Source organism: Trematosphaeria pertusa, assembly GCF_010094035.1.
Source record: "Trematosphaeria pertusa strain CBS 122368 unplaced genomic scaffold BU26scaffold_9, whole genome shotgun sequence".
Taxonomy (NCBI): Eukaryota; Fungi; Ascomycota; class Dothideomycetes; order Pleosporales; family Trematosphaeriaceae; genus Trematosphaeria; species Trematosphaeria pertusa.
Window position 1 is genome coordinate 1641255 of NW_022987220.1, and position 26817 is coordinate 1668071.

A 26817-nucleotide genomic window follows, 5' to 3' on the forward strand; every position below is an offset into this window, starting at 1 on the left:
CTGCCAGAACCACGTGTAGCAATGCGTCCCCAACACATGCCGCAGGTCACAGTGCACTAGTACTGTTCCACCCTTGGATCGCCATGGACAGGTTAACCCCGCCCGGCTGCAAGCCCATTATGCGGCACAGTCGGACTCGTGTACCCGTGGGTGCTCAATACCATCCTATATTTGTGTCATGAGTTTACTACAGGGCATGCCATCACTCGTTCGTGCTCAACAGATTCCTTCCTAGCGCAGGGGACCTTTACCTTCTACTACACCATGGTGCACAACAAGACTGATGTTCGGCTCATTCTCGGTTCGCAAGCCACCCTCACTAACGGAGCTTAGCACAAGTTCTCGAGCCCCCGTCTTGAGTGGGATGCCAAAGAGAACTACCAGCGTAAGCACCCCTGAATCCTCCCGCAGTTGACCACGCTGACGGACTCTAGCATGCATCAAGCTCTCTTTCTTCTTCAAGAAGCTTCCGTACGTGGACGATGATCACTTCCAGATGCACTACAACCACGTGCATGCCGACTTGACTGTGGCTTCGAAAGAGTTCAACGTCGTCAAAATTCAACGATATGTGCAGGCGAGTGCGACCCACTGGCAGAAGTGCGTCGGTCCTAATCCAAGAAGACGTATCAAACCCCAGCTATGAAGGAGAAAATCAGATCACTAGGCATGGAGCTTTTGGATTACGATGCGTGTAGTCAGATCTGGGTCAAATCGTGGTGCGTTTGCCTGAATTCCATGCGTAACCAAATGCTGATCGCCGCCTAGGGAGGATTGGGAGAAATTCTCGTCGAGCCCAGAGTATGCTGCCGGTATGCCACTATCAGTGATCAGCAAGATAATTCCAGACTGACAGGTTGCCCAGCTCTGATGCCTGATGCGGACCACTTCATGGACTACAAGACGAGCGGTATTAAGGTCTTTGCAGGGTAAGTCGTTCCCTGGCCCTAGAGACCTCGAGTGAAGGAACGGGCCTGAATTGGGCGGTGCTTATGTTAACCGCCAGGTATGATAACATCGTGTTTGGGAAGGCGATCCCAGACTGCGATGCTACGGATGGGCTCACCCGCGACAAGGGCCACGTCTCCGCGGGCCTATAGTCTGGACCCATGGCCACGACACTGGCTTCTTAGTTACCAGCCATGCGGAGGCGATATGCAGATAGGCGATCCTTGCGTCTTTCTCCACGCGGCGAAAGCTTTTACACTGCACGCGGACGTGGGTCAGCCACCTTTTCGCAGTTATCCGAAATGTCAACCTGAGAGAGTCTAGATTCCGTGTCTGTCAGCCAATCGCTCAGCTCCCTTGATGCATTTATCTCGCCTACTCATTTGCACCGGTTTTTGGAGACGACCGCATCCTTGATGCAGATCTCCGGAAGTTGATATCCAGTTTCCCGAACATGGCCCTTTCCGGTAAGGCTCGATGATTCAGTGATGAATCCCCAACGTTGACCACCCCGGAACCGTCCTCCGTGCGCCAGGCATGATCTAGGCTTCTGAGCGGACAAGGATGATGCTCTGTGGGATGTCCTTGTCTGGGGTCGTATCCGGAGTGCGGGGAGTTGGGTCCAAGTGACTTAGTCTCCCCAAAAGTCAATCATTTAAAGGACGATCTACTGAACTTTCTCTCAAGTTCGCTGCTTCTCTTCTTCCTATCTCTTTGATACGCGTACCTTCCGGGCTCCTGCATCATGGCTGTCGAGGAAGTCACTCACGATAGCACCGCCCGCTCCATGTCACTGGAGAAAACCGACATCGAAAAGGTCGAAGTCATTCCTGGCTCCCCTCCACCAACCGTCCCACAAAACAGCGATGGCGAATCAGTCGATATCACCTGGAAGACGTGGTTCGTCATTTTCATCCTTTCTTCCACTTTCGGTTTGTCCTTTTGGCCCGTTCCTACAACCGCGGCCCTGCAATCCAAGCTCTCCGTCATATTCAACAACCCGACGTCCATGGCCTGGTATGTACCTGCTTATACAACGGGCAACTCGATCGGCTTCCTGCTCGCAGGCGCAAACTCGGATCTGTTTGGGAGACGGCTATTCCTGTTGTTTGGAAATGCGTGCTGTTGCATAGGATTCATTATCACCGCAACGGCAACGGGCGCGAGCCAGTTTACGGCGGGTCTAGCGATTACTGGGTTCGGAGGAGGTTTCTGTCAAATGGCCATGTGCTCAATTCCCGAATTGCTCCCAAACAAATACCGCCACATTGGTGTCTGCATCTCTGATGGATTCGTCTTCGTGATCGTTATCATCGGCCCTATCGTTGGACGAGTAAGCTTTTCCTTCTCCCTTTTCGAGGTACGATTTCACTAACCAAGAATTGTAGTATGCTATCGACAGTGGCGGGTATAAGTACATCTACTGGGGCGGGTTCATCGCGCAATTCATCTCGCTCGCCGCCATCTGGGCTTTCTACAAGCCACCCAAACACCCAAAGGGTATCCCCTGGCACGAAGCCTGGCGAGGCCTGGATTATGTCGGCACTGCTGTGGTAGTCCCGGGTATCTGCTTGACGCTCGTTGGCATCATCAACACGACGTATAAGCCCAGTTCTGATGCCACCGTCGTTGCGCCGTTGGTAGTGGGACTTGTGCTCATTGCGATCTTCGGCGTCTGGGAAACCGTGTCAAATACGCCGTACAAGCTCTGTCCGCCTCATCTTTTTCGCAGCCACAACGGAAGGGAGTTCACGGCTCCATTTATTGTTGCTTTTATCGTCACGATGTTTTACTACAGTGTTAACATCATTTGGTAAGCTCAATGCTCCTCTGCCCGATTTTATTAGGCCAGTGTTAATGGAGAGCAGGCCAACAATGGTCAACGTATTCTACCTTACGGCAACGACCTCGCGCGGCACCGAGCTCCTTCTTACACTCCCACCCAACGTAGGGCTTGTCGCCGGCGCCCTCCTGCTGATCGCGTTCGGCAACCTGGTCGGCCACTGGAAGTGGACGCTCATCGTCTCCTGGACTGGAATGACGCTCTTCGGCGCGCTCATGGGTCTCTGCACTCCCTTCAATAAGGGCGTCATGATCGCATTTTGCTGCATCAATGCCAGTAAGTGTTCAATTTCCGTCCATTCTATTGACTAAAGGCTAATGAATAACAGCCTTCTTCGGCTGGGCGCAATACGAATCCGTGGCATTCACCCAACTGGGCGTCCCCCAACAAGACCTTGGGTTCTCGGGCGGTCTCGCAGGCATGGCGCGCTACGCAGGCGGTTCTCTCGCCCAAGCCATTTACACCACCATCCTTACCAACACGCAAACCCGCCGTGTAGCTTCCACGCTACCCACCGCAGCCGTCGCGGCTGGCATGACGCCCGAAAACGCACAAAAGCTGCTCGCAGCATTCCCTCTCGGTGCTTCAGCGATAGCAGCTGTGCCAGGGACTACAGCAGAAGCCTTGGCTGCTGCAGCGCTGGCTTTCCAGTGGAGCTATGCGCATGCGTTGAAGATCGTTGCGCTGAGCAGTTTGAGCTTTGGGTTGGTGGGCTTGATTTGCGTGTTCTGGTGCGAGGATGTAGGACCGAAGATGACGAACAAGACGGAGGTATTCTTGGAGAATGATGTTAATGCAGAGAAGAACGTGTTCCATTAACGGCCCGGTAGGGGCATCGATGGAAGGCCCTCCATTCTTCGTCTTATGGCCAAGGAGCACCAGTTTAGTATGCAGACTCAGGAAACGTTTTGAAACATAGTACGAGCATGTGCCTCCCTTCACCTTATCTTAGGGGCGCTTCTTTGGAACCATACGCCTCTCCTTACACATTCGCAGTGCTGCGGTCGCAAATGGTAGTGCTCGCTCCTTTGTCCCAAGCGTACATTAGAGCATGCTCCCTCCCATTGTCTCTCAGATTACCGTAGTACTCCGGACACACCACAGTTCCTTCCATGCTCCGCAACCTGTGCGCTCAACAGACCGCCCCCGTCTCAGCCCGAGTGCGCGTTTGGCCTTTCTGAAGCGACATGCTCCCAGCGCACGGCGATCCGATCGTGAATTGCTGTTAGCCTTCCTTGAATCATAAATTCTCGTACTCGCCTATCTCTAACTCCCCTAGGGCGACTCCGCACGCACTCCAGATCCGAGGCTCGAATCATAATCGCTGCGGGGTACAGATTCCTTGATTCGGAGCTTTCGGAAAGCAGTCGGCTAACTTTCTCCATGCGCGAGTTGTCGGATGCGTCGGCCTGCTGCCACACGGTTGACGATATGCAGGTGCTCGGTTGGCCCCGCTAGATCATGTGCCGCCCAGCAACCCAGGAGGGGAACACTAACCTCCTGATCGCGGGGCACAGATTCTCTGGAGAAGCTTAAGCTCCTCTAGGCGGGGCAGGTGGTGGTTGGAGTGTTTACTTCCGACTTCGCTCGAGTTATATCTGTACGCGAACCATGGTCAGTTTCTGAGGTGGCATATGGTTACGAAGAGAGAACCAAATTCTAGCCCTCTATTGACGTCAGGTCTTTTCTCTGCGCGGCTTCATTTCCTCCAGCCACATTCTACATGAGCTTTTAGAATTTTCTCCCCAGTGCCAACGCATCAATTCGCGCTTCCTCCAGCATGTCCAAAACCGCCCTCGTCTTCGGCGCCTCCGGCGTAACAGGCTGGTCCTTCATAAATGAAATCCTACACGACTACCCCAAACCCGGGATCTGGAAGCGCGTACACGCACTCACGAACCGTCCCCTCTCCCATTCGCAATCACAATGGCCAAATGATTCGCGCCTCAACATCGTGTCCGGCATCGATTTACTGGAGGGCAGCCAAGAAGAGCTCGAAGCCACGATTAAAGAGAAGATTCCGGATGTGGGCGAGGTCACTCATGCGTATTATTTGGCGTATAAGGCGGGCACGGATATGCAGAAGGAGTTGGAGGAGGCGGTGGCAATGTGGAAGAGGAGTACGATGGCAATGGATCATTTGAGTGCGAATTTGGAGTTTGTGGTGCTGCAGACGGGGGCGAAGATGTGTATGTTTTGCCTTCTTTTCTCTTCTCTTGCACTCTTAGTATTAAAGCTAATGGGAGGGATATATAGATGGCTGTCATCTCCTCGAAAACTACCCGACCGATTACCTCCACGTACCCCACAAAGAATCGCAACCACGCCTGAAGCAACCATACCACGACCTCCTTTTCTACCATCCGCAACTGGACTGGGTGGCCGAATACGCGAAAGACAAGAAGTGGAGCTGGTGCGATACGCGACCAGATATCATCATCGGGTTCGTGCCGAACCAGAACTTCTACAGCTTGGGTACGGTTTTAGGGATATACCTAGCGTTGTGGAGAGACGTAAACGGAGAGGGTGCGGAATGCCCCTTCCCAGGCACTGCGAAGAGCTGGAAAGCCCTCAGCAACGACAGCTCCTCGGACATGATCGCACGGCAGACCTTGCACCTCTCGCTGAACCCGGATAAAGTGGAGAAGGGGACAGGATACAACGTCGCAGACTCCAAGACTCCGTCTTCCTGGTCTAAGAAATGGCCGATCCTCTGCTCATACTTCAACCTCGAGGGCACCGGTCCCTCCCCCAATCCGCCCGAGGTGCGCAAGTTCATCAAAGAACACATAGACGTGTGGCACAAGCTGGAGAAGGAAAAGGGGTTACAAACCGGTCACGCAGACTCTCCAATGACATTCCCAGGGTTTGAGTACTTCCTCATGACGCAGTTCGACTTCGACAGACAGTATGATATGACAAAGACGTATGAAACAGGATTCACCGAAGATAGAGATACGCTGCAGGCTTGGGGTGGAGTGTTTGATCGGATGAGGAAGGCGAAGATTATTCCCTAGGGTGGAGGTAGATAGCGAATAGTGAATCTCGTGGTCCTGGTGAACATGGCATCCTGCTTGTAAGCTGATGGAGTTTTGCACTAAGTGAGAGCTTATTTCCCAGCATTTCATTGCAACTCATCGAACTGTATTTTCTGATTGGGCGTAATATGATACATGTAGAGGTTCAAGTGCCAAAGAATGCACAAAACGTAACATATGAATCAGCATTGGCATTCACAGTCATCATTCTATACCGTAATAGTACTGTACATACGCCACTCATCGCTCTGCTACCTCCTAGTAGGTCAGATTGACCATGATAGTCTTCGGTTCCGTAAACGCCCTCAGCGCATGAATACCACACTCTCGCCCCAACCCGCTCTCCTTCGATCCACCAAACGGCGATGTCATGAACATCAAGCTCACGCAGTTGATACCCACCATACCTGACTCGAATTCCGACGCTACTCGCAGCGCCTTATTGATATCCTGCGTGAACACGCCTGCCATAAGGCCAAAGTTCGTATCGTTCGACAGCTTCATGATTTCCTCCTCTGTCTTGAAAGACCGCACGACGGACACAGGGCCAAAGATCTCCTGGCAGTGGATCTCAGAATTAGGATCGACGTCGGTGAAGACGGTGGGCTCAATGTAGTATCCCTTGTCGCCGATCCGCTGGCCGCCGACGAGCAGCTTGCCTTGGCCCTTCTGCCCCCGCTCGATGAAGCCGGATACGCGCTTGAACTGCGCTTCGTCGACTAGCGGGCCGATGTTGGTGCCCTCTTTTTCCGGGTCGCCGACTTCCTTGGATTTGGCTTTCATCGCCTCCTTGTACTTCTCGATGAATTTGTCGTAGATGCCCTCCTGCACGTACACGCGCGAGGCGGCGAAGCAGACTTGGCCGGTGTTGGCAGTGATGGCGTTCGCGGTCCAGGTAACAGCGTTTTCGAGATCGCAGTCATCGAATACAACGGCGGGAGACTTGCCCCCGAGCTCGAGCGTTACACGCTTGAGGTTCGATTTCGCGGCCATCTCTTGGATCTTCTTTCCCGTGGCGATGGAGCCAGTGAATGAGACCTTGCGGATGCGCATGTGGCTCGCAATGAGGGCGCCGGTGCTGCCATCACCAGAGAGGATCTGGAAGACACCCGGAGGGAAACCGGCCTCTTTGATGAGGGAACCGAGGGCGAGGGAGGAAAGGGGTGTCTTTTCCGATGGTTTGAGGATGAAGCAATTTCCCATGGCGAGCGCAGGACCAGCCTTGAGACCGATGGTGCCAACGGGGCCATTCCAGGGCACGATACCGGCAGTCACCCCGAGCGGCTCGTTGCGCACGATCTTAAGAAAGCCGTCTTCCTGTGGCCAGGACTCGCCTCCGAACTTGTCGATCCAGCCGGCGTTGTATCGGAATGCCTGTGGAAGTTATCAGCCATGTCCTAGTGCATGTGCTCCGTGTTCCAGTCGCACGTGGAACATACCTCAGCGCAAAGGCCAATTTCAAAAGCGCCGAAAGCCTTGTACGGGGCTCCCAGTGAGACACGCGTAAGCTCAGCAACCGCTATCGCATTATCCTCGACTAACTGAGCAAACTTCAACATGATGTTGCGCCGCTCGTTAGGAGCCATCTTCCTCCACACCGGGAAGGCCTTCTCGGCGGCGGCAACAGCGGCGTCCACATCCTGCTCGCCGGAGAGGGGGATGTCGTCGGCGACTAGCGAGCCATCCGTGGGGTTGTGGACGGTGAGCTTCTTGGAGCTCTTGGAGTCGACGTATTCATTGTTGATGAAGATTTGCTTGGGGAGATTCTTCGCTGACCACGGGAAGGCCATGTTTGCGGTGATCAAGGAGGAATGCAGAGAGATGCCGGAGAGGTGAAGAAAAGACCGAACGTCCAGGGGGTCTAAAGATGCACAAGGCGGGGAAGAGGAGGGGTATAGGTGTCTCGAAATTGTGTACCGCGCCGCTGCTGCAAAGCTGATCTGGTACGCTTGTCCATGGCGACAGTCTTAACTCCGAATATGTTCGGGCTACTCGCAGAAGCCATGGCGGTTGGCCGTGTGTGTTGGCCGAATGATGATGAACACGCTCGCGGTTTGTTTTCCGCGCTGTGACGGACCCGAGTCAGTAGCTCTGGTGTCTCCGCACTGCGCGACGTCATGTGCAGGGGGCCTCGGCAATGGACGGGCCGCCTTTTGGCAGCGCTGCGTTCCGAAGAATGCTGCTCATTCCGAGCCCTGGCAGCCTGGGAGGATGCTCAGCAATCTCAAATGTGGACCATGGAGGAGCTGAATCAAAAAAGGCACGGGAGGTGAGTGAGGGGCTCGACAGGACACAGTAGGGGCGTTATCGATGCCACCCAACCTCGTCCTTCCCCCCTCGGAAGTGCCTTTCCTTTCTCCTCTCCACCACACATCCGCTGCGGAGAAAGAGTTCACGTATTTCTCCGTACGTATAGTAGCGCAACCACACACCATAACAATCATGATATCCACATGTTATGTACATGCTAACGCCTCCCTCGCTGATCGCCCCTCAACTGCAAAGTTCCCGCTGAGCACATCGTCATGGTCAAGAAAGCGGCTTTCATTACCGGTGGCGCCTCCGGCATGGGCCTCGCCGTCGCCGAAGCCCTCTCTTCGCGCACGCACGAAGACTGGGACCTGCACCTAATCGACCTGAACGCCGAAGCGGGCAAACGCGCCGCCTCCTCCCTCAAGAACGCACACTTCCACCAAACCAATGTGACGGACTACTCCTCCCTAATCTCTGCCTTCGAGTCCGCCTTCTCCAGCTCCGGACGTCTCGACTTCGTCTTCGCAAACGCAGGCATCGTCGAGCGCGACAACTTTTACGAGAAACATGATCTAAGCAAGCCGCCGCCGCAGCCGAACCAGCTAAGCATTGATATCAACTTGAAGGCCGTGGTCAGTACGTGTTATGCGGCGCTGCATTATTTTAGGAAGAGTCCGAAGGATGGGAGCAGTCCGGCGCTGGTGATGACAGCGAGTTGCGGCGGCTTGTACCCGTCTGAGTTTTGCCCCATGTACTCGGCCGCGAAGGCGGGAGTGATTCACTTCAACCGCGCAATCTCGTATTGCTACCATTTAGACGGCATCCGGACGTATGCTACGGCGCCGGGGACCATCAAGACCAACCTGATGACGGGCGAGGAGTGGAAGAGCTTTCCCGACGAGTATTTCACCCCCATGTCAACGCTGGTGCGGGCTGTGACGGCGGTTGTGGATGGGGGTGATTTGCAGGATGACAAGGGGAGGAGGATCAAGGCGGACGAAGCGTACGGGCTAACGGTCGAGGTCACCGGGGATAGCGTTTATTATAGGGAGCCGGGAGCGTTCTGTGATCCGCATATGGAGGCAATGATGAAGTATACGTGTATGGAGAACCAGCTGGCGCGGATTGAGAAGTCAAAGGGGAAGACGAACGGCGCGTAGATAGCATCCAGGGGGTAGAATGGAAAGCTTCAGACTTTAATAGAAAATGGTAGGGACGGTGAGAAGCGGCCCGTCTATTCTGAAGCCTAAAGCAAGCGGAGCAAATCCAGGAGGCTGTGCCTCCGACTCCAAATGATAAATGAATACATGGCTACAACTTCGATTGCCGTCCCTGGGCGTAGCGCACCCCTCCATCGACCGCGATATCCTCGCCATTGACGTACGCTGCCGCGGGTGAGGCTAGATAGACCATCACACCGGCAATATCCTCAGGCTCTCCTAGCCGCTTGCGCGGGTTCCAGTCCTTGAGCTCCTGCTCGCCACCAAGAATCTCGATCAAGCCGTTGGCCAGCTTGGACGGGAAGAAGCCGGGGGCCACGGTGTTGGTAGTAATGTTTCGCGGGCCGAGCTCCACAGCGAGCTGGCGCGCGAGGTGGTGTGCTGCTGCCTTGGAGACGCTGTACATGATGGTGCCATGGTCGCCAACGTGCGGTACGGTGGTGCCGGCGGTGGACGAGACGATGATGATGCGGGAGGGGTCGTCTCGCGTGCCTGCTCTCTCGAGGAGCGGCGCAAACCTGGCAACCGTTAGCTCTCTCCAGCCCGCGCGGAGTGGAGGGCGGCCGTACAATCGCGCCAAGTTGAAGACGCCGCGCACGTTCAGATCGAGCACCTTCTTGCTCGACCAGTCCGGCGTCGGGTCGAAGGGCCCGCCCCACGTCGCGCCAGCATTGCAGACCAGGATGTCGAGCCCGTCGTCCGTCTCCTGCACCGTCTTGACCAGCCGTGCGATGTCCTCAGTGTCGGCAGCGTTCGCGGCGACGCCGACTGCCGTGCCTGAGACGGGGAGCTTGTTGAGCTTCTCGACGGCTTGGTCGATGCCCTGCAGGCCTTCGTTCTTGCGCGCCGAGATGAAGACCTTCTTTGCGCCGGCGAGCAGGAAGGCGGTGGCGGTATGGAGCCCGAGGCCTCTTGATCCTGCGCGCCTCCGATCAGCACTGCCATCCCAAGTCGTCTCAGCACGAAGCGCTCACCTCCAGTAACCAAAGCCACCTTGCCGTCAAGGCGGAACATGCGATCGAAATTCCTGAGCTCAGACATGGCAAATCACCCTCCCACAAACACTCTGTGCAAGAAGAGAAGGAACTGGTCCTCACACAAGCAATGCGGCATCGTGGGCTGGCCGGCCGGGGTAGATAGCAGAGGATGGGGTAGCTCGGTGTGTGGAGATCGATTTCCTCGGCCCCAGCCAAAAGGGCCGCCGGCGCCGACGAGGCCGGCTGTGGGATGGCTGTTGCAGCGAGGCTAAACCACCAACAGCATCAGTTGCTATAAAGCTGCATACAACATGGGCGCGCTTGTGCTTGCTGCCGGAGGATTGCTGTACTTGCGTCTCGGTGGGAAGAACCATATCAATCAATCATACCCAATTGAGCCCGCACCGCTTGTCTCCTCCCTCGCCTGGACACCATGCCGTTCGCCTCGCCTCACCCGCCTCTAGATATCGCGAAATGCAATCTGCTGGAATATCTGTTTCCGAACGGGGAGACGCCAACGGATACGCCGATTTGGATTGATGCGAAAGACACGAGCCACCACCTCACGCCCAGGACCCTGCTGCAATGGACGAAGCGGCTCGCCATGGGCTTGGACCGCGTAGGCAGCAAGCCGGGAGAGGTGGTCATGATTTACACACCAAATCACATCTTTGTGCCTGTGGCTTATCTGGGAATCGTGGGGTCCAAGAGGATCTTTAGCGGAGCGAATCCAGCATACACAGTGTCGGGTCCGTATTGCGGCTACACGCGTGCTCACGTACTCAATATAGACGAGCTAACATTGTGCAGAAATGGCCCACCAAATCTCAAATACGCAAGCACAGTATATCCTCGCACATCCATCGCTGGCAAAAAGTGCTATGGCGGCAGCGCAGAAGGCCGGCTTGCAACATGGCCGAGTTTTCCTCTTTTCCGATGTCCCCAATGCGTCAATAGAAGGTTGCCGTGACTGGAGAGACTTCCTACCGTCGCCTGCTGACGCGGATGCATACACCTTCCCTGACATGTCCGACGAAGACGCCACAAGTACCACAGCAACGGTCAACTACTCCTCCGGCACAACCGGGTTGCCCAAGGGTGTCCAAGTTAGCCATCACAATCTTGTCGCGAACCTAGACCAAACCATCTACATGCGCTACCTCAAAAAGCCATGGGACCACACGAACCGGCCACGCGAAGTCTGGCTCGGCTTCTTACCTCTATACCACGCATACGGCCAACTGTACACCATCGCCATGGCTCAAAAGCTTCAGATTCCCGTCTACATCATGAAGCAGTTCCAGTACGAGGAGTTCTTGAGAGCGATCCAAGACTACAGGGTCACGCATCTGCAGGTTGCGCCCCCAATCATGGTCATGCTGAGCAAGAGGCCGGAAACTGCCAAGTATGATTTGAGCAGCGTGACGGATATTCTGTGCGGCGCTGCGCCTCTGAGCAAGGAATTGCAGAGGGAGATCAGTAAGAAGCTGGAATGTGAGATTGTGCAGGGCTGGGGGATGACCGAAGTCACTTGCGGCGCGATCCATGTGCCGGGCGGCCATATCGACGAGTAAGCCAAAAAGTCTCATTCTTCCCAAGATTACAGTGCTGATGATGAACAGCTCCGGTAGCGTAGGGCAGCTCGACCCGAACTGCGAATGCATGCTGCTTGACGACGATGGCAACGAGGTAGCCGACGGCCAGCCCGGCGAGCTCTACGTCCGAGGCCCCCAAATTTGCCTCGGATACTGGCGCAATCCGCACGCAACGAAGGAGACTCTCTCCCCGGATGGCTGGCTGCGGTCCGGAGACGTTGCTGTCTGCAAGGATGACTGGTTCTGGATCGTCGACCGGAAAAAGGTGCGTTAGCTCGTTCCACGTTCCCTATGAAGAGTAAGCGCATACTGACCGTTTATAACAGGAGCTCATCAAAGTCAACGCCCTCCAGGTAGCCCCGGCCGAACTGGAAGCCGTCCTCCTAGAATTCGACCCCATCGCTGACGCAGCAGCTGTCGGCATCACATTAGACGGCCAGGAATGGCCTCGTGCATATGTGGCTCTGAAGGACGAACATAAGGGACGTGTCACGGAAGACCACATCCACGCGCACATGAAGGAAAAAGTGGCGAAGCACAAGCAGCTGGTGGGCGGCATCGTATTTGTGGAGGAGGTGCCAAAGCTGCAGTCCGGGAAGATTATGAGGAAGGTGCTGAAGGAGTGGGCGAAGAAGGATGCGGAGAGGATGGGAGGTGCAAAGGCGAAGTTATAGGATAGTATGAAAGAAGACTTGTATTCATCCCGTTGTTTTCATCCATGGACTGCATGAGTTCTTCGTGGCTTGATCGCGTGGTCATGGGAAACCGCGTCCAAGGCTAGTGCGTCTCTTGAGCCCTTGGTCGTTCTTCCCGGCTCACGACGGGCCGCAGCGGTACCTTTCCTTGAGTAAAGCTTCTTAGCTACTTTCTTCGCTGCCCGGAGCTTCCCAGGCACCATGTCTTTTGTCGTATCTCTCCTCACTTTGGGGCAGGTATGGATGGCCAACGCTCTGGCGAAGAGCTGCCTCTCCACACCCGACACCTCACGCCACGATCATATATCTTGCGACTGAGACAGACACGTCTTCGTGGAAACTGGACATGGATGGTGAACGGCATCACCCAATCGGGTAAGCCTCCATCCGTGGTTACATAAGCCCCGGAATGGCAGCCGCCCTGCAGCTCAACGCGTTCCGACCCCGCGTTTACTTTTCCGTGTCCACGACGCTCCAGCGAAACAATACCCCAGGCCCTGCATCAACCCGCGACATACTGCCGATCAGAGGAATATGCTCTCGGCCAGACCAAATGAGCCTAGTAGCGTAGCATGTCGCGCCCAAGGCTTGGTCCCCGCGGCGCGGGATACCTTAAGCCGACTCTGCTGGAAGTCCTTCCGACACGCCTCGTCCTGTGCAGGCAAGACTCCTCAGCCACCGAGGAACGGTTAAAGACTCCAGAGCAGAGTCTGATCGTCATGCGCTGGTGGTCTGACAGCTCCAGTGAACCGGCAGCCTTATAGTCTTCGCACTGCAGCCTCACCACCTTGCTGTCTTCGTCTGCTTATCTTCCGTCCTCCCCCCTCCCCCCTCCTGTACGCGTCGAGACAGAAGCGCTGCCAGCACCCGTACGGCAACCGCCCCAATGGCACCCTCAGAGATGCCTACCACCCTCAACGGTGTGAACGGCATCGCGCAGATGTACGAGTATCCGCCTGCTCGGGTCGAGGGCCCGTACAAGGTCCTGGATCAGTACCACTCGAAGCCCACCAAGCTGCGGGTTGCCTGCTGCGGCGCTGGGGCTTCGGGTCTCTGCTTGGCATACAAGATGGAAAGGATGATGACGCCTGGATCGTGGGAATTGACCCTCTTCGAGAAGAACTCCATGTTTGGCGGAACTTGGTACGAGAACACGTATCCGGGCGTTGCTTGCGATATTCCGTCGCACGACTACAACTTCACATGGGACCCGAAGCCGGATTGGACGCAGTTCTTTGCGTCCGGCGCGGAGATTCAGAGGTACTTCGAGGACTTTGCCGAGAGGCATGGTATGTCGGCTTTGTGGAGCTGCGGGTGGATATGATGCTGATACAAGAACAGGTAGCAAGAAGTACATGAAGTTGAACAGCAAGATCGTGGAGATACGATGGGACGACGCAGAGGGCATCTGGAACATTACCATTGAGAACCCGCAGACAAAGGAGGTGACCAAGGACTGGGCACATGTCGTCGTCAACGGCACAGGTACGCATCACTTTTTCTTGAAGAAGTTCCCGGCACTGATGCTCCACCACAGGCATCCTCAACAATTGGAAGTGGCCTGACATTGAAGGTCTCCATGACTTCAAGGGACCCATCATGCACTCGGCGCACTGGGACCACAGCGTCGACTTCAACGACAAAGTCGCCGGCGTCATCGGCAATGGGTCGACCAGCGTTCAGATCGTTCCCGCTCTACAGAAGATTTGCAAGGAGGTGCAGGCATACATGCGAAGCCCGACATGGATCTCTCCACCCTTTGGGGCCGGCGCACTTACCAATGACCTGCAGAAGGGCCAGGATGTCAATCCCGGACAGCGTCAGTACGACTTCACCGAGGCCGACATCAAGAGGTTCCGCGAAGATCCGGAATATCATCTCGACTTCCGCAAGCGCATCGAAGCAGAGATCAACAGCCTCTTCGGAATGTACAAGCAGGGCTCGGAGTTGTCACACCAGTTCCGCGATGTCATCACCAAGGAGATGAACCGCCGCATGGGCCCGGGCCACGAGAAGCTGAAGGAGTTCATCATTCCCAAGTGGGCGCCAGGGTGCCGAAGGATCTCACCCGGTGATGGCTATCTCGAGGCGTTGGTGCAGGACAATGTGACTCCGGTATTCGACCACATTAAGCGCATCGTGCCCGAGGGTATCGAGACGGTGGATGGCAAGGTGCACAAGATGGACATTGTAGTGTGCGCTACCGGGTTCCAGGTCGCCTTCCAGCCCGCCTTCACAGTGATCAATGGCCAAGGCAAATCCATCAAGCAGGACTGGACCAACGGCCCCAACCTCTACTTTGGCGTGTCAGCGCCTAGATTCCCCAACTACTACACCATCGTCGGGCCAGGCGCTACGTGGAGCAACGGCACTCTGATCCCGTCGATCGAGACGACGATCGAGTACTCCGTCAAGTGCATGAAGAAGATGCAGACGGAGGGCATCAAGGCTATGGCGGTCAAGCAGGACGCGCTCGACGAGATCTACGCGCACTTCGACGAGTTCCACAAGAACACGGTGTGGCAAGAGGAGTGTCGCAGCTGGTTCAAGGACGGGAAGATCAAGAACCGCATCTATCTGTGGCCAGGCGCGGTAAGTGGGCCCCTTTTCAGGAATTCGTGCGGTGAACCCCGCTTTCGCGCTGAGGGGCAAGCAGTGCTAACGTTGCAGCGTCGCAGACGATCCACTTCCTCAAGAGCATCAAGGACCCGCGCTGGGAGGACTACGAGTACACGTACAGGTACAAAAACAGGTTCGCGTTCTTGGGCAACGGCGATGTGAAGGCGACGGCGTCGAGAGACGTGCTCGGGCTGAGCCCGTACATCAGAAGCTCTGACCACGAGTGGTGCATCGATTAGTCGGCAGGCCGAGCCGAGTGTCTGCATTTGTGCGTTTTGGGTTTACGGCCGCTCCTAGCATTTTCATTGCCATATACCGGTAGTCCACACAGGCGCCACTTTGAAATGTGACTATGTGACTTGAGATATGCATCCAACGCGAGCAACGGAGGGTCGGAGATTGGCCGATTATGCGGGCGCTGATGATTCACTAACCGCACACGCTTGGCAAACTCAACTCCGAGACTCCGCATAGCCAATCACCGGCGATCACAGCGCGCACGTCAGGGTGGAAATGGCCGCGTGCATGACTGTGTCGCGCCGCTTTCTCCAGGCCGGCATGAGTCGTGCGCATCCGGACCCATGGCATGGGAGCAAGCCAGCAAGCCACGGCCCGCCCAGGGCCCGGTGATTGGACTCGACGACGCCTGCTCCCTCGCCGCCACCCCTCCCTGTGACCCCAACGTCTCCCTGTGACCGCACAAGCATGGAAGGCCGATGAGCGAGTGGTTCCGTTGCCGGGATTCCCCTCATGCTCGGCTCGATGGAAAAGGTCCCTATCACCTATACGCCCTACGTCCCGCACCACGCTTTCCGCTTCCGGCGTATCGACCCCAGGTAGCCGAGCACGATTTTGTGCGAGTCGGCTTGGGCATGGAAGCCTGCGCCGGACGGACTCTCAATCGTCCATGTGGAGGTGGGGCCCCGCGTTGTCCATGGATGAGGCTGCATACCACCAACTAGCTGGGTAGCTGAAGCCCGGCTGATCAAGCGTCCCGACCAGACGGCGCTTTTATCGACATCCTTTCGCCTGCTTGCGCCCTCGTCCCCAATCTCCCCGCACTTTTTCCTCGTCCATCCCCCTTCATCGCATTGCTCCCATCAGCCTCGACACAACATAGCCAAAATCAGCAGGACACATGGCCACCGAGACCATTCACGAAGAAGCCCCGAACACCACGGCCATGGCCGAGCAGACCGACGCCCGTGACGCGAAGCCCGTGGCAGAGAACGGCAAGGAACAGAACCAGAATGCACCACAACCACCCCAGAAACCTCAGAAGTCGCGACACAGAGCCTCAGTCGCATGTGCTTCGTGCCGAGATCGCCGGATTCGCGTATGTTGCTGCTTGAGCCCCAGTGCATGCCACAGCTAACGCCCTGGCAGTGCGTCGTGCCTCCAGGACAGAAAGACTGCACGCAGTGTAAGCGATCGGGTGTGGAATGCATAATCAAGAATGACGACGAGCGGCGGAGGCACGTCATCCAGGCTCCCAATCCCTTCTCCAGCTAACCCCTTTACAGACCAATTTCTCGAGCATACATGTGCTCGCTCACAGATCGAGTAGCTTTGCTGGAACACATGCTTAAAGAGCAGGGCGTAGATGCGCCTCCAGCAAACCACCCACCCAAGACCCGCCACCCACCGCGCGACCAAGATCTCTCCCCCAGCCGCAAAGCCACAGAAACACAGCAACACCATAATGACCACTCCAGTCCCGGAAGCCAACCGAGCCCACAAGACGACTTTGCCGACGCAGACCACCACGAGCACGACACCAGTAGCCACCACGGCGAAACAGATAGCACGGGATCGCCGTCCATGCTTCCTCCGCCGAAGAAGGACGGCATGGTAAGCAGACTTCTCTCCACCCGCGGACACCTCAGCTTCGACCAACTCAGCGGCCGGCTGCGATACTTCGGCCCTACAACGAACTGCCACGTGCACTCCGAACTCGGCAACCCCATGGACACCGAACAACAAGTCTCCGAGCAAGCACGGCGCGCCGAGAAGATAATCCGCTCTCTCCCCATGGAGACATACGACTACCTTATGCATCTCTTCTGGCAGTGCTACAACCCCGTCATCCACGTGCTGCACCAGGAAGCCTTCAACGAGGATCGCGAAGCCGGGAGAACCCAGTTCTACTCGGGCTTCTTGCATGTTTGTGTGCTGGCGATGGGGTACCGGTTTGCCGATAAGCAGAGAAGTGATATGCAGAAGATTTCGTGTCCGCAGATGGAGAGCACACTACATAGGGAGGCCAAGTATATGCTAGACCATGAATTGGAGAGGCCGGGTGGGATTCCGTCGGTTGTTGCACTTCTCCTCTTGGGAGACCTGGAATGCGGGGTCGGCCGAGACAACATAGGCTGGCTTTACGGTGGCCTTGCAGTCAGACTCGCGTTTGACATTGGGTGAGTTGCAATACCAAAATGAAGGAAGATCCATCGACTAATGGTTCGACAGTCTCCACCTTGACTCGCGGCTTTCCGGGCTCCCAGAACGAGAGGTCCAGATTCGGCAGATGACGCTTTGGGCTTGTGTCATTTACGACAAGTGAGTCCCTTGACTATCGAAAGCAGATAACGGATGCTGACCATTTCAGATACTGGGCGCTGTTCCTTGGGCGACCCACGAGTATGAAGAGCGCCGACCTCGAAATATATAGCCTAACCAAGCAGTTCGAACGCCTAGGAACATGCCGACCCGCCGGTCCCGAAAAGAGCTTGGAAACACAGATCTACGAGGCCCTCCTCGACCTCATGGAGCTCGCAGGCAAGATCACCGAGAACATGGATCCGCGATCGCAGAGTCCCGATTCCATCATCGACAGAAACCAGTACCTCCGCATGGCAGCGCTGGACCGCGAGTTCAGCACGTGGTATGCTCGACTGCCAGAGCAGCTCCGGTGGACGCCAGCGAACATCGCCACCGCCCCGTTCTCGTTCTTCCTGCTGCACCAGCAGTATCATAGTTCGCTTATTCTGCTTCATCGCCCGTTCGCCATGTACGAAGACCATAACAACCAGAGCTACGAGGGGAACGGGCCGGACGACCACTTCTCCGCGCTATCCCGCACTGTGTGCACTAAGCATGCAATCCGCGTGGCTAGAATCTTTTGGCAGCACCGTCAGCGCTTCGATACTAAGCAGATATTCGTCACGGGACTGCAGCATGCGGTGAGTAAGCCCCTTTTCAGTCTGGCTTCTATTCGCATACCCCCTTGTCTGTCGGGCATTAGTCCCTAATTTCTCCCCAGGGCACTGCCGCAACCGCGCTCGTCGCGGCTCTAGCGTTCATCAAAGACCCTAACGATCGGAACAACAACATGCAATACCTGGAATGTCTCTCCGCCGCCCTCCACGACATGGCCTACACGTATCAGCCGGCAGAACGCATGTCCGTCGTCCTGCGCGCCGTCATGGTCGAGCTCCGTGGCGAAGGCCCCGATATCAGCAGCTTGAAGCTATACAAGCCCAAGTCCTCCTTGGTCCCTGCGCGCCGCGGCTCTACGAACGATGCCAACGACCCGCCGCTGTTCAAGAAGCGGCAGACAAGTCGGCCGCGGGCGGGAACCGGCGTGAGTAAGAAGCGCAGTATGAGCATGAGCACGAGCGTGACGAATATCGATTTGACGATCAAGCCGGTGCCGTGTCCGCCCCGATTCGATGCGGAGAATGAGAGGGGTGATGGTTTTATTATGGTGACGCCTCACTCCGAAATCTCATCCTGGCACCCACTATCCGAGACTCTTGGCTTGGAGCATACACTCCAGACGCCTTCCACCTCCACTCTCTCAACCTCAGGGCCTCGAAACGCGTGGATGGGCGCGGAGCTCGATACGTCAGATTCGATCTCGCAGCTGGCAAATGTTCACTTCCCCGAGATACCAGCACTCAGTGAGGCAGATAATATGAACCACCTGGACTTTCTGAGCTTAGCTGATGGAGGGGGCGAATGGGGAGGTGAGTGGCGGCCGAACTTGGGGAGCGATCTGGACGGGTTTCCGCCGCAGGGGAGCTTTGGCATGGGATTTGGGAGTATGTTGAGTGGGTAGATAAGCGATTGATGAGAAAAGTTTCTTTGCCGTTCATATTTATTTCGTTGTCTGGGACGATTGCGCCGGGGGACGGTATTTGTCTTTGGAACTATGGAATGGAACGGCCGTGACGGTCACTACTATTGGTTTTGGGCGGGTATCATCCTCGATAAAGGAGTGCGTATTGCTACGAAGGCTAGCTATATGAGTTCATGTTTCCCTCACCTATCGTCTTCTGACTTCCACGTCCAGTCCAACTTATATATATCGCTAGCTAGGTCGAACTCTTCCCGCTGCGAAACATGACGGCGCAAGCAAGAACTATCATATCACTCAAAGAAGAAGCCTCCTTTGAGCTGCAAAGAGCAAAACGACAAGGGCATCAGCCAGCCGGACACCGCATGCGTCAGCCAGATACACTTCAACGCCTCCTTCCCTCTCCTTTCTCATGCCCGATCAACAAAACAACTCCCGACACCGCTCTTTCAAAACACTTACGAATTTTTCGACAAGCACCTTAGCCGAGCATGGACACCTCTTCTTTTAACGAACCATCCACCGCATTCGCGAGGCCAACGATGTCGTCCTAAAAACCCGAGCGCCATGTGCTCCCGCACTACTACGGAACACACTCCGTGGCAGCCCTCAAGCCTGTGGCCCCCCCCTATCCCGAGACTGCGGAACCCGAAGTCGCGGCCACAAATGCACCACAAAACGAGGAGCAGGAGACAAGGCAGCTGAACAGAGCGCTCGAGCTGTACTATATGAGGATTGATGTGGAGGGACGAGAGTAACAAAACGGAAGGCTGTATGTGCCTCTTATTTTGGGCCGTTGTGCTGTTGGTTGGGGCCATATATTAGGTGTGCAAGTTGTATGGAAGGCCGCGGAAGGCGGAGGCAGAGAAACTGTGCTTCGGAATGATGGGTGGGTGGCAGTGAGGCGAGGGATGAAAGAAAAGCGACGAGGGCCAGAAGTGATTAGTGACGATTGCCTGCGAGGGGGGCTGTCAAGCCTTGCAGGGTGGAGACTTTGGGGAACGATGAGAGGATGAGGATCGGAGCCACTCATCCAGTCAACATTGCGCATTGACTATGTATGCTTGTTTACAGAATCGAAAAGACATATTTTCCACTACACAGCTGGGATAGATGGTCGGCTAACGTGGCTATTGTGAGAAATTCGCATTTTCTGGCCCATTCGGCATAAACCACCCTGGTTCGCTGAGCTCAGCTTGCAGATCTCTTATGAACAGCGAGCGGCAATTCAAACACCAAGCTTGCAGGAACATGTAGGTGATGCTTGATATCCTACCGACGCTGTCCTTGCTTAATGAGCATAACATTGCCTGATGTCGGCGCGCTACATAGGAGCCCCAGGTCGCGCTAGCGTAATAGAAATAGAATTTTCCCTCTGTCTGCCTTTCTCGCAAAATGACTCAAATGGATTTCCTATGTCGGATAGCGTCATCAACAAGCTTCGCTATTTTCTTACGGCAGCGGACGCCTGGATGAAGGAAAGGCTAGGTATAAGGACGGGGAAGCCGCTCGTCGCGAAGGCAGCCACCCACCCCATTTTCCTCGTCCAGCCAAGCTTCCAAACCATTCCCAACTAAATAAGCCATGTCAGCAGTCAAAGTCCATCCAAATGGTCTTGATGAGTATCACGACAGGTCCAAGGCCGCCCCCGCACGGCCAGTCGTCGCGCGCATGTATGATTGGTATCTTAACGGAACCCACTCTTACGCTGTCGATCGCCAAGCGGGCGAAGAGGTCGAGAGAGCCATCCCAGACATCAAGCCACTCGTCCAGGAAAACCGCGCATTCCTCCGACGAGCCGTGCGATGGCTTGCGAAGAACGGAGTAACCCAGTTCATCGACGTAGGCTCTGGGCTGCCGACGGCGGGGAACACACACGAGACGGTGCTGAAGGTGTCACCGAAGGCGATGATCCTGTACGTGGATATCGAAGAGACGGTAGTCGAGGAAGGAAATGAGTTCATTGAGAAGACGGGATGGTCGGAACAAGTTGGAATGATCCAGGGCAATGCTCTCGACCCTACGTCCATTGTCAACCACCCGGAAACAAAGCGGATCATCGATTTCAGCAAACCAGTAGCGCTCATGCACGTCGCCCTGATTCACTTCTTCCACGAACCGCAATACGTCCCCGTGCTAGATTTCTGGAAGAAGAAGCTGGTCAAAGAGAGCGCATTCGTGATGACGCACTGCACGTCAGATGACCGGGATAGAGAAGCTCATAAGAAGGTGGAGGACGTGTATAACAGGACGCCGACGCCAGTGCTCTTCCGACCGCGAAAGGAGATTGTGCTGATTATGGATGGGTGGGAGGTGGTGGAGCCGGGAGTGGTGAGGCCGAAGGATTGGAAGATGGAAGAGATGGAGGAGGGAGAGCAGGATCCTCCAGTAACGGCGATGTGGTGGGTTGCGGTTGGAAAGCTAGTGTAAGCTTTGCTGGACTGTGTTTCATCAGCGGCACTTAGTCACGGAGACAAATGCGAGCGAAATGATGCGCATCCATGTGAATACCAGCTGCTCGTCAGATCCTCGTTATTTGTGTCGAAGCGCTGCGTGATAGGGTTGATGAAATGGATGAAGTTCGAGGTATATCCGTGGATTAAGATGAAGTCTGCGCACGTGATTGGGAGTTGCGCACGGACTGCCAAGCCACCAAATTTGGTCACCCACGTCGAACTTTTGGTGATGATTCAGCTGCTGCGCACAATCAACGCCGCTGGCAGCTCTTTTATCGCGATACAGGCCGGTTCCTCCGTCGCTCATGATCGATCGATAACACACCGCCTTCTCCGCTCACCATGGCCTCTGCATCCGTGGCGGCGCCCTCACCGGCGCCGAAGCAAGAAGACGGCGCACCGCCAGAGCCCCCAGCCGTCAATCGCATGGACCTGCTGTACGAGAAATGCGCCGAGAAACCACAGGGAACTGTATTCTTCCAGCGCGACCTGTCCAACATGCAGGTTGCCGAAACCATGGGCGAGCTCACAACACTGCTTCAGGAGCTATGCGACCGCCATCTGATGAAGCTTATGACGTTTGACGGCGAGCCATGCTGGAAATTGCGCTCAAAGGAAGAGGCCCAGAAGTACGGAGACCACCGATTTATTTCCGCTACGCCTTACTGACCGCGCGCTTTATAGGTTGCTTCGACTGACCCCCGACGAGCGCCTCCTCTACCACCACATCGACCAGGTCCAAAGCGAGGGCATCTGGTCCAAGGCCCTGCGAATGCGGACCAACGTTACACAGCAGGTCTTGACAAAATGCCTGAAGAGCTTGGAGTCGAAGGATCTGGTGCAGTCCGTCATGAGTGTCAAGTTTCCGAATCGGAAGATGTACCTGTTGAAACACCTTCGTCCATCGGAAGACATTGCGGGTGGACCCTGGCAATCCGAAGGCGACTTCGACACCGCCCTCATTGAGGCCATATCTGGCGTGGTGGCGCAATTCATCGAGCAGGAGACTTGCACAAAAGTCCCAGGCAACTGGAACGACTATGCGCCTGCACACAGAATCGCTGCGGTTGCGCAGAAGAAGGCGCACGTCCAACGTGTGCGGGACATTGAAGATGCACCTCCCGTGAGACCATATCGGCCGCCAATGCATCCCCACCAGACGAAGGTCGTACACAAGAACAACCCACACTATCCCACCGCTGCGTCTGTAGCTGAGTGGCTCAACGCTAAGGAGGTGATCAAAGGCAAGGTGGTGCGCGAAGCGGACATGGACCAGCTCCTCGAGATGATGGTTCTTGATGGACGACTGGAAAAGATCTCTGGCACAAACTACCGGACGGTGCTGAGCGCCACGGACACAAAGGTTTTCAACGGCTTCGTCGATGCGCCTTGCGGCAATTGTCCAGTGTTCGATCTTTGCGGCGACGAAGGAGACATCTCAGCGAGAACCTGTATCTACTTCGGGGATTGGCTGGCTACCGAGTCGGAGGCAGTCTAAAAGTGTTTCGAGACCATAGCGACGGCGTTCTCGGATATAGAAGCATTTATGGTTGTAGTCTAAGGGAGGTATATACCATCATACTGCCATTACTTCGAATCTATTAATTTAACCAGAACCAATAGACTAACAAAGTCCTCTTTTCTCGCAGCAGTCGCCCCAAACGCTCGTTTCCCGGCCGCAATCCAGTAACACAAATGCAGGCCGACATGTATTTGGCGGGTGGCGGTGGTAGCTCGGAGACTTTTCGTGTACGCTAGGACCGTTTGTTAAGGCTACATGGAAAAGTCTCCGCTTAGAAGATGACTATGCTCCAACGCAACAAGGTGCACAGAAGGTCCTATGACCAAACTCGGCTAGGCTAATCCGCACTGTAGAGGTTTAGGTATAGCGGATCACGAGTTGATTGGAGCCTCTGTGTAGGAGCGCAACACAACCAAACTTGGGCGTATATAAAAGACCTGGACGCCTCCAGTGGAAACTAGGAATATACATGATACGAATACTGCGATCCCCTTCACTTACCACGCGAGCTCTCCGACTTCAGCAATCCACAATCTCTTCCTCAAAACAACTCGATACTAACACAATGACGACCGCCGAGCAGGCAGAGGTCTTAGAGAAGGCATCAGAGCATTGGCACGAGTCTGACATCGCAGCCAAATATTCTCGCGCTGAAAGTGCCACAAGACCTTACGCCGAAATCATGGTCCAGAAAGCGGGCATCGACAAGCTTGAGGGCGAAGCTAACGTTCTCGATCTCGCATGCGGTTCTGGAGCCGTTACGGCGGCGATTTACAAGGCGCTGCCGAAGCAAAAGTGGGACAGTGTGAAGGTTCTCGGTGGTGATATCAGTCAGGGGATGTTGGATTATTTGAAGGCGAGAGGGAAGAAGGAGGGCTGGAAGGGGTTGGAGACGAAGATCGTGGATGGAACGGTACGTTAACACGATGCCTCTTCTCGAACGCTCACATGTAGAGGCCGAGCTAATGCAAGCCCGCAGAACATACAATTGGAGAAGAATAGCTTCACGCATCTGTTCATCAATTTTGGCATCTTTGTCCTTCCTCCCTCCACCCTCTCAGCCTGCCACTCCCTCCTGCGACCAGGCGGCTTCATCGCCATAAGCACTTGGGTCTACTTCCCATGGTACCCTCTCATCTCGCACGCCACCTCACAGCTCCCCAACCCGCCCACCATCCCCACAGAAGCCGAAGTCGACTCCATGATCCACGCAGGCCACGCGTGGAACACGTCCGAGTTCGTCGAGCAAGTACTCAAAGATGCAGGCTTCACGGATGTGGAAACGGTGAAGGGGAGGAGAAGCATTGATTGCGGGACGCCGCAGCAGTTTACGGATACGATGTGGATGCCGTTGCAGTTGTTTGCGGCGGGATGGGACGAGGGTAAGAAGCATCAGTTGGTTAAGGATGTTACTGGAGAGTTGAGGAAGACTGCTGCTGAGCATGCAGGTGGTGAGGATAAGCATTTCTTTATGGATTTTGAGGCCATTGTGGGGACGGGGAGGAAGGCCGAGTGATGAGGCGGTCAGGGTGATGGGCCGGTGACTAGGCCCTTGCTGTCGGCCGGCGAAAAGACATGTCTTCTGTTTTCAATAATCTCATTTATGAGGGGTAGGATGGCACGGAGCTTTCGGAGACATTTGAAGCACACGGACTGTTTAGAAGGGGATAGATGAAGCTGAGTCTGTGGCACCGACAATCCTTGTCCTTTTCACATTAGCAATGGGAAAGAGGCAATCATGCATTGGCTCTACTTGCCTCCAGATCATCTCTCAGATGGCTTTCCGTGCGGCCCCCTTCATCGCTTAGGGTATCGTGAATTCCAACAATTACTAAGCAAGATCATATCTTTCTTTATGGCCACCCTTCCCATCCTTCCGCCAACAATCCCATCGATGCTTCACCTAATCCGTCACCATTTCATTAGAACACTCTCACTCGATGGCCCTTTTCGTCGCTTCTTTATCCATTCAGTATCATACGCGCAATTCGCACTTCAAAATCTGGAGAGGCACATCCGGCTGCAATTCGGCCATCGCCTTCGCGCAGCAGAAATGGCATGATCCTCCTGCATGACCGCACGAAAGCCTGCCTCGCAATACCGGAAGTAACACTGCAATAAACATCAGAACTGCTAAAGCCGCAGAGTCCGTGAATGCCGATTTATGGGGCAGTTCAAGAGATCTGGGGGCACGAGCGAACGATGCTCTTTGCGCTAGGATTGTTTCTCGTTGTGGCGTGTTCTGTGCAGTAGCACAGAACATCATCTGACTGGTGCCTAGCCGTGTGGTGGGTTATTCTCCGTAATCAACACCACCTACGGCTGCTGATGTGTAGAATCTGTGCAAGGTTTGGCCGGTAGTGGTATCAACGCCATGGTGAAGGCCCCGGTCTCGGATAGGGACCCTCTTCACGATCGTGGCACCTTCGCGGGCCTGTGCAATCTGACTGGAGCCGTGAGACCTGTTCCTGATGTGGCCCTCGGTGCTGCGTTTGCTAAAGGGCCTACCTGGAGGCTGTGAGTCCCCCAGTAACTCAGACGGTGAGATAAACCCTAATCCTATGACAGGATCTTCTACGCCAACCTCCCATTCTGCGTGCTCGCGGGATTCATGCTAAAATTCTGTCTTCGTCTCTCACGACCCTCAAAGTCAGTCGATCTCAGCTATTGAAGATTAACTACATCGGCCTCACCGCATCCCTGCCGTCCCTCCTCCATGGTATAACTGGCGGCGGCGTGTCGTACCACTAGTCCCACGCGAGCATTATCAGCGCAGTTACTATTCGCTCTCTCGGCCTGGTCTTCGCTTCAATCTAAGAATAGAGGTTCGCTTCTCATCCAATGATTCTGATCCAATGATTCCGTCCGCCGTTTTTCGCACTCGAACAGCCGCATCGGTGTACTGCTCCACGTGGGCTCATGGCATTGTTCTCTGGGCTTTAGCTTACCACCTCATATTTTACTTCCTCATTGTTAGTGGCTACAGTCTGCTTCATTCGGCTATGGGAATCCTTCCCGGGGTTGCGACAATTCCATTCTGCGTTCCACACGGTACAAATGGCTGAACGTATTCGCTTGGGTCTCCGTCTCTATTGGAACCGGCCTCCTCGCGTTACTAAAGCCGAAGGCAAATGTAGCAAAACACACTACTACCGGATTGTTCTTGCTACTGAGGGCCTCCTCATCTTCTTGGGTCGCATTCTCGCTGTTCAAGTTGAGCAAGCGCTCAACAACGTCTCTATCACAACCACAATGGTGTCTTTCTTCGCCACTTTCGGAGACGCTTTCAGCTTCAGTGTAGGAGGTAGCATCCTCCAAAATCGGTGGAGTACGCTTACGGAGCAGTTTGTTGAGGCTGGAAGCCTACCCGAGCAGTACCTTATTAGAAGCCATGCTACCGAGGGCTCCGGTGGGCGCATCAAAAGTCTTCCAACCTCGTTGCAGGAGGTGTATAGGGAGGTTATGGCGAAGGGCCTGAAAATACTGTGGGTTGTTGGAGTACAATCGCCAAGCTTCCTAATCGGGCACTAGCGCCACTGGCGCCACAGAGATTTCTTCGATTTCTCGGAGCTA

The 26817-nt window shown here is 55.2% G+C and overlaps 14 protein-coding genes across 14 annotated transcripts; 12 read left to right on the forward strand and 2 right to left on the reverse strand.

The window, feature by feature from the left end:
* Positions 1–214: 214 nt before the first annotated feature.
* Positions 215–1242, forward strand: BU26DRAFT_351330 (uncharacterized protein). The gene is made up of 7 exons (XM_033822463.1): positions 215–285; positions 334–385; positions 435–577; positions 625–719; positions 769–812; positions 866–929; positions 1007–1242. The coding sequence occupies exons 1-7, from the start codon at positions 265–267 to the stop codon at positions 1098–1100; spliced, it is 513 nt and encodes a 170-aa protein (XP_033682651.1). The 5' UTR covers positions 215–264; the 3' UTR covers positions 1101–1242.
* A 139-nt stretch (positions 1243–1381) lies between these two features.
* BU26DRAFT_487312 (MFS general substrate transporter) lies at positions 1382–3757 on the forward strand. The gene is made up of 4 exons (XM_033825940.1): positions 1382–2281; positions 2337–2761; positions 2817–3067; positions 3120–3757. The coding sequence occupies exons 1-4, from the start codon at positions 1694–1696 to the stop codon at positions 3608–3610; spliced, it is 1755 nt and encodes a 584-aa protein (XP_033682652.1). The 5' UTR covers positions 1382–1693; the 3' UTR covers positions 3611–3757.
* A 570-nt stretch (positions 3758–4327) lies between these two features.
* Positions 4328–5952, forward strand: BU26DRAFT_520747 (uncharacterized protein). The gene is made up of 2 exons (XM_033829361.1): positions 4328–4980; positions 5048–5952. The coding sequence occupies exons 1-2, from the start codon at positions 4572–4574 to the stop codon at positions 5806–5808; spliced, it is 1170 nt and encodes a 389-aa protein (XP_033682653.1). The 5' UTR covers positions 4328–4571; the 3' UTR covers positions 5809–5952.
* A 77-nt stretch (positions 5953–6029) lies between these two features.
* On the reverse strand, positions 6030–7863 carry BU26DRAFT_541515 (aldehyde dehydrogenase). The gene is made up of 2 exons (XM_033831601.1): positions 7269–7863; positions 6030–7203 (listed from the first exon to the last, which is right to left on the reverse strand). Exons 1-2 carry the CDS (start codon positions 7617–7619, stop codon positions 6088–6090), a joined length of 1467 nt encoding a protein of 488 aa, XP_033682654.1. The 5' UTR covers positions 7620–7863; the 3' UTR covers positions 6030–6087.
* A 490-nt stretch (positions 7864–8353) lies between these two features.
* On the forward strand, positions 8354–9242 carry BU26DRAFT_606529 (NAD(P)-binding protein; the record flags this gene model as incomplete). The annotated part of the gene is made up of 1 exon (XM_033835674.1): positions 8354–9242. A coding segment is annotated over one exon (889 nt), but the record flags the coding sequence as incomplete, so codon positions are not given.
* A 151-nt stretch (positions 9243–9393) lies between these two features.
* Positions 9394–10343, reverse strand: BU26DRAFT_506854 (NAD(P)-binding protein; the record flags this gene model as incomplete). The annotated part of the gene is made up of 2 exons (XM_033826954.1): positions 9394–10220; positions 10277–10343. 2 exons carry the CDS (start codon positions 10341–10343, stop codon positions 9394–9396), a joined length of 894 nt encoding a protein of 297 aa, XP_033682656.1.
* A 224-nt stretch (positions 10344–10567) lies between these two features.
* BU26DRAFT_520749 (acetyl-CoA synthetase-like protein) lies at positions 10568–12564 on the forward strand. The gene is made up of 4 exons (XM_033829362.1): positions 10568–11028; positions 11090–11849; positions 11902–12139; positions 12201–12564. Exons 1-4 carry the CDS (start codon positions 10713–10715, stop codon positions 12546–12548), a joined length of 1662 nt encoding a protein of 553 aa, XP_033682657.1. The 5' UTR covers positions 10568–10712; the 3' UTR covers positions 12549–12564.
* A 469-nt stretch (positions 12565–13033) lies between these two features.
* Positions 13034–15545, forward strand: BU26DRAFT_487330 (FAD/NAD(P)-binding domain-containing protein). Its single transcript, XM_033825941.1, has 4 exons — positions 13034–13858; positions 13911–14054; positions 14107–15161; positions 15248–15545. The coding sequence occupies exons 1-4, from the start codon at positions 13456–13458 to the stop codon at positions 15425–15427; spliced, it is 1782 nt and encodes a 593-aa protein (XP_033682658.1). The 5' UTR covers positions 13034–13455; the 3' UTR covers positions 15428–15545.
* Positions 15546–16133: 588 nt separating this feature from the next.
* On the forward strand, positions 16134–19390 carry BU26DRAFT_351385 (uncharacterized protein). Its single transcript, XM_033822464.1, has 6 exons — positions 16134–16524; positions 16575–16663; positions 16712–17605; positions 17658–17747; positions 17797–18370; positions 18451–19390. Exons 1-6 carry the CDS (start codon positions 16327–16329, stop codon positions 19246–19248), a joined length of 2643 nt encoding a protein of 880 aa, XP_033682659.1. The 5' UTR covers positions 16134–16326; the 3' UTR covers positions 19249–19390.
* Positions 19391–20443: 1053 nt separating this feature from the next.
* Positions 20444–21830, forward strand: BU26DRAFT_520752 (DUF574-domain-containing protein). The gene has a single exon (XM_033829363.1). It carries the CDS (start codon positions 20851–20853, stop codon positions 21694–21696), a length of 846 nt encoding a protein of 281 aa, XP_033682660.1. The 5' UTR covers positions 20444–20850; the 3' UTR covers positions 21697–21830.
* Positions 21831–21967: 137 nt separating this feature from the next.
* BU26DRAFT_487333 (DNA-directed RNA polymeras-like protein III subunit Rpc34) lies at positions 21968–23442 on the forward strand. The gene is made up of 2 exons (XM_033825942.1): positions 21968–22351; positions 22407–23442. The coding sequence occupies exons 1-2, from the start codon at positions 22065–22067 to the stop codon at positions 23218–23220; spliced, it is 1101 nt and encodes a 366-aa protein (XP_033682661.1). The 5' UTR covers positions 21968–22064; the 3' UTR covers positions 23221–23442.
* A 367-nt stretch (positions 23443–23809) lies between these two features.
* Positions 23810–24760, forward strand: BU26DRAFT_506859 (S-adenosyl-L-methionine-dependent methyltransferase; the record flags this gene model as incomplete). Its single annotated transcript, XM_033826955.1, has 2 exons — positions 23810–24157; positions 24224–24760. The coding sequence occupies 2 exons, from the start codon at positions 23810–23812 to the stop codon at positions 24758–24760; spliced, it is 885 nt and encodes a 294-aa protein (XP_033682662.1).
* An 858-nt stretch (positions 24761–25618) lies between these two features.
* On the forward strand, positions 25619–25915 carry BU26DRAFT_566610 (uncharacterized protein; the record flags this gene model as incomplete). The annotated part of the gene is made up of 2 exons (XM_033833547.1): positions 25619–25761; positions 25813–25915. The coding sequence occupies 2 exons, from the start codon at positions 25619–25621 to the stop codon at positions 25913–25915; spliced, it is 246 nt and encodes an 81-aa protein (XP_033682663.1).
* Positions 25916–26301: 386 nt separating this feature from the next.
* BU26DRAFT_566611 (uncharacterized protein) lies at positions 26302–26775 on the forward strand (the record flags this gene model as incomplete). Its single annotated transcript, XM_033833548.1, has 1 exon — positions 26302–26775. The coding sequence occupies one exon, from the start codon at positions 26302–26304 to the stop codon at positions 26773–26775; it is 474 nt and encodes a 157-aa protein (XP_033682664.1).
* Between the last annotated feature and the right edge of the window lie 42 nt (positions 26776–26817).

Excerpts from the sequence above, each read along its gene's own strand:
- BU26DRAFT_487333 (XM_033825942.1), top strand. The coding sequence starts at position 22,065 with ATGGCCTCTGCATCCGTGGCGGCGCCCTCACCGGCGCCGAAGCAAGAA. Across the intron at positions 22,352-22,406 it reads TCAAAGGAAGAGGCCCAGAA|GTTGCTTCGACTGACCCCCG; the intron begins GTACGGAGACCA and ends CGCGCTTTATAG.
- BU26DRAFT_520747 (XM_033829361.1), top strand. The coding sequence starts at position 4,572 with ATGTCCAAAACCGCCCTCGTCTTCGGCGCCTCCGGCGTAACAGGCTGG. Across the intron at positions 4,981-5,047 it reads GCAGACGGGGGCGAAGATGT|ATGGCTGTCATCTCCTCGAA; the intron begins GTATGTTTTGCC and ends AGGGATATATAG.
- BU26DRAFT_351385 (XM_033822464.1), top strand. The coding sequence starts at position 16,327 with ATGGCCACCGAGACCATTCACGAAGAAGCCCCGAACACCACGGCCATG. Across the intron at positions 17,606-17,657 it reads AGACTCGCGTTTGACATTGG|TCTCCACCTTGACTCGCGGC; the intron begins GTGAGTTGCAAT and ends ATGGTTCGACAG. Across the intron at positions 18,371-18,450 it reads TCACGGGACTGCAGCATGCG|GGCACTGCCGCAACCGCGCT; the intron begins GTGAGTAAGCCC and ends ATTTCTCCCCAG.
- BU26DRAFT_351330 (XM_033822463.1), top strand. The coding sequence starts at position 265 with ATGGTGCACAACAAGACTGAT. Across the intron at positions 286-333 it reads TGGTGCACAACAAGACTGAT|CACAAGTTCTCGAGCCCCCG; the intron begins GTTCGGCTCATT and ends AACGGAGCTTAG. Across the intron at positions 813-865 it reads GAGCCCAGAGTATGCTGCCG|CTCTGATGCCTGATGCGGAC; the intron begins GTATGCCACTAT and ends CAGGTTGCCCAG.
- BU26DRAFT_487330 (XM_033825941.1), top strand. The coding sequence starts at position 13,456 with ATGGCACCCTCAGAGATGCCTACCACCCTCAACGGTGTGAACGGCATC. Across the intron at positions 14,055-14,106 it reads TGTCGTCGTCAACGGCACAG|GCATCCTCAACAATTGGAAG; the intron begins GTACGCATCACT and ends GCTCCACCACAG. Across the intron at positions 15,162-15,247 it reads TCTATCTGTGGCCAGGCGCG|ACGATCCACTTCCTCAAGAG; the intron begins GTAAGTGGGCCC and ends GCAGCGTCGCAG.
- BU26DRAFT_520752 (XM_033829363.1), top strand. The coding sequence starts at position 20,851 with ATGTCAGCAGTCAAAGTCCATCCAAATGGTCTTGATGAGTATCACGAC.
- BU26DRAFT_520749 (XM_033829362.1), top strand. The coding sequence starts at position 10,713 with ATGCCGTTCGCCTCGCCTCACCCGCCTCTAGATATCGCGAAATGCAAT. Across the intron at positions 11,029-11,089 it reads TCCAGCATACACAGTGTCGG|AAATGGCCCACCAAATCTCA; the intron begins GTCCGTATTGCG and ends AACATTGTGCAG. Across the intron at positions 11,850-11,901 it reads CCGGGCGGCCATATCGACGA|CTCCGGTAGCGTAGGGCAGC; the intron begins GTAAGCCAAAAA and ends GATGATGAACAG.
- BU26DRAFT_541515 (XM_033831601.1), bottom strand. The coding sequence starts at position 7,619 with ATGGCCTTCCCGTGGTCAGCGAAGAATCTCCCCAAGCAAATCTTCATC. Across the intron at positions 7,204-7,268 it reads AAATTGGCCTTTGCGCTGAG|GCATTCCGATACAACGCCGG; the intron begins GTATGTTCCACG and ends TAACTTCCACAG.
- BU26DRAFT_487312 (XM_033825940.1), top strand. The coding sequence starts at position 1,694 with ATGGCTGTCGAGGAAGTCACTCACGATAGCACCGCCCGCTCCATGTCA. Across the intron at positions 2,282-2,336 it reads TCGGCCCTATCGTTGGACGA|TATGCTATCGACAGTGGCGG; the intron begins GTAAGCTTTTCC and ends CAAGAATTGTAG. Across the intron at positions 2,762-2,816 it reads TACAGTGTTAACATCATTTG|GCCAACAATGGTCAACGTAT; the intron begins GTAAGCTCAATG and ends AATGGAGAGCAG.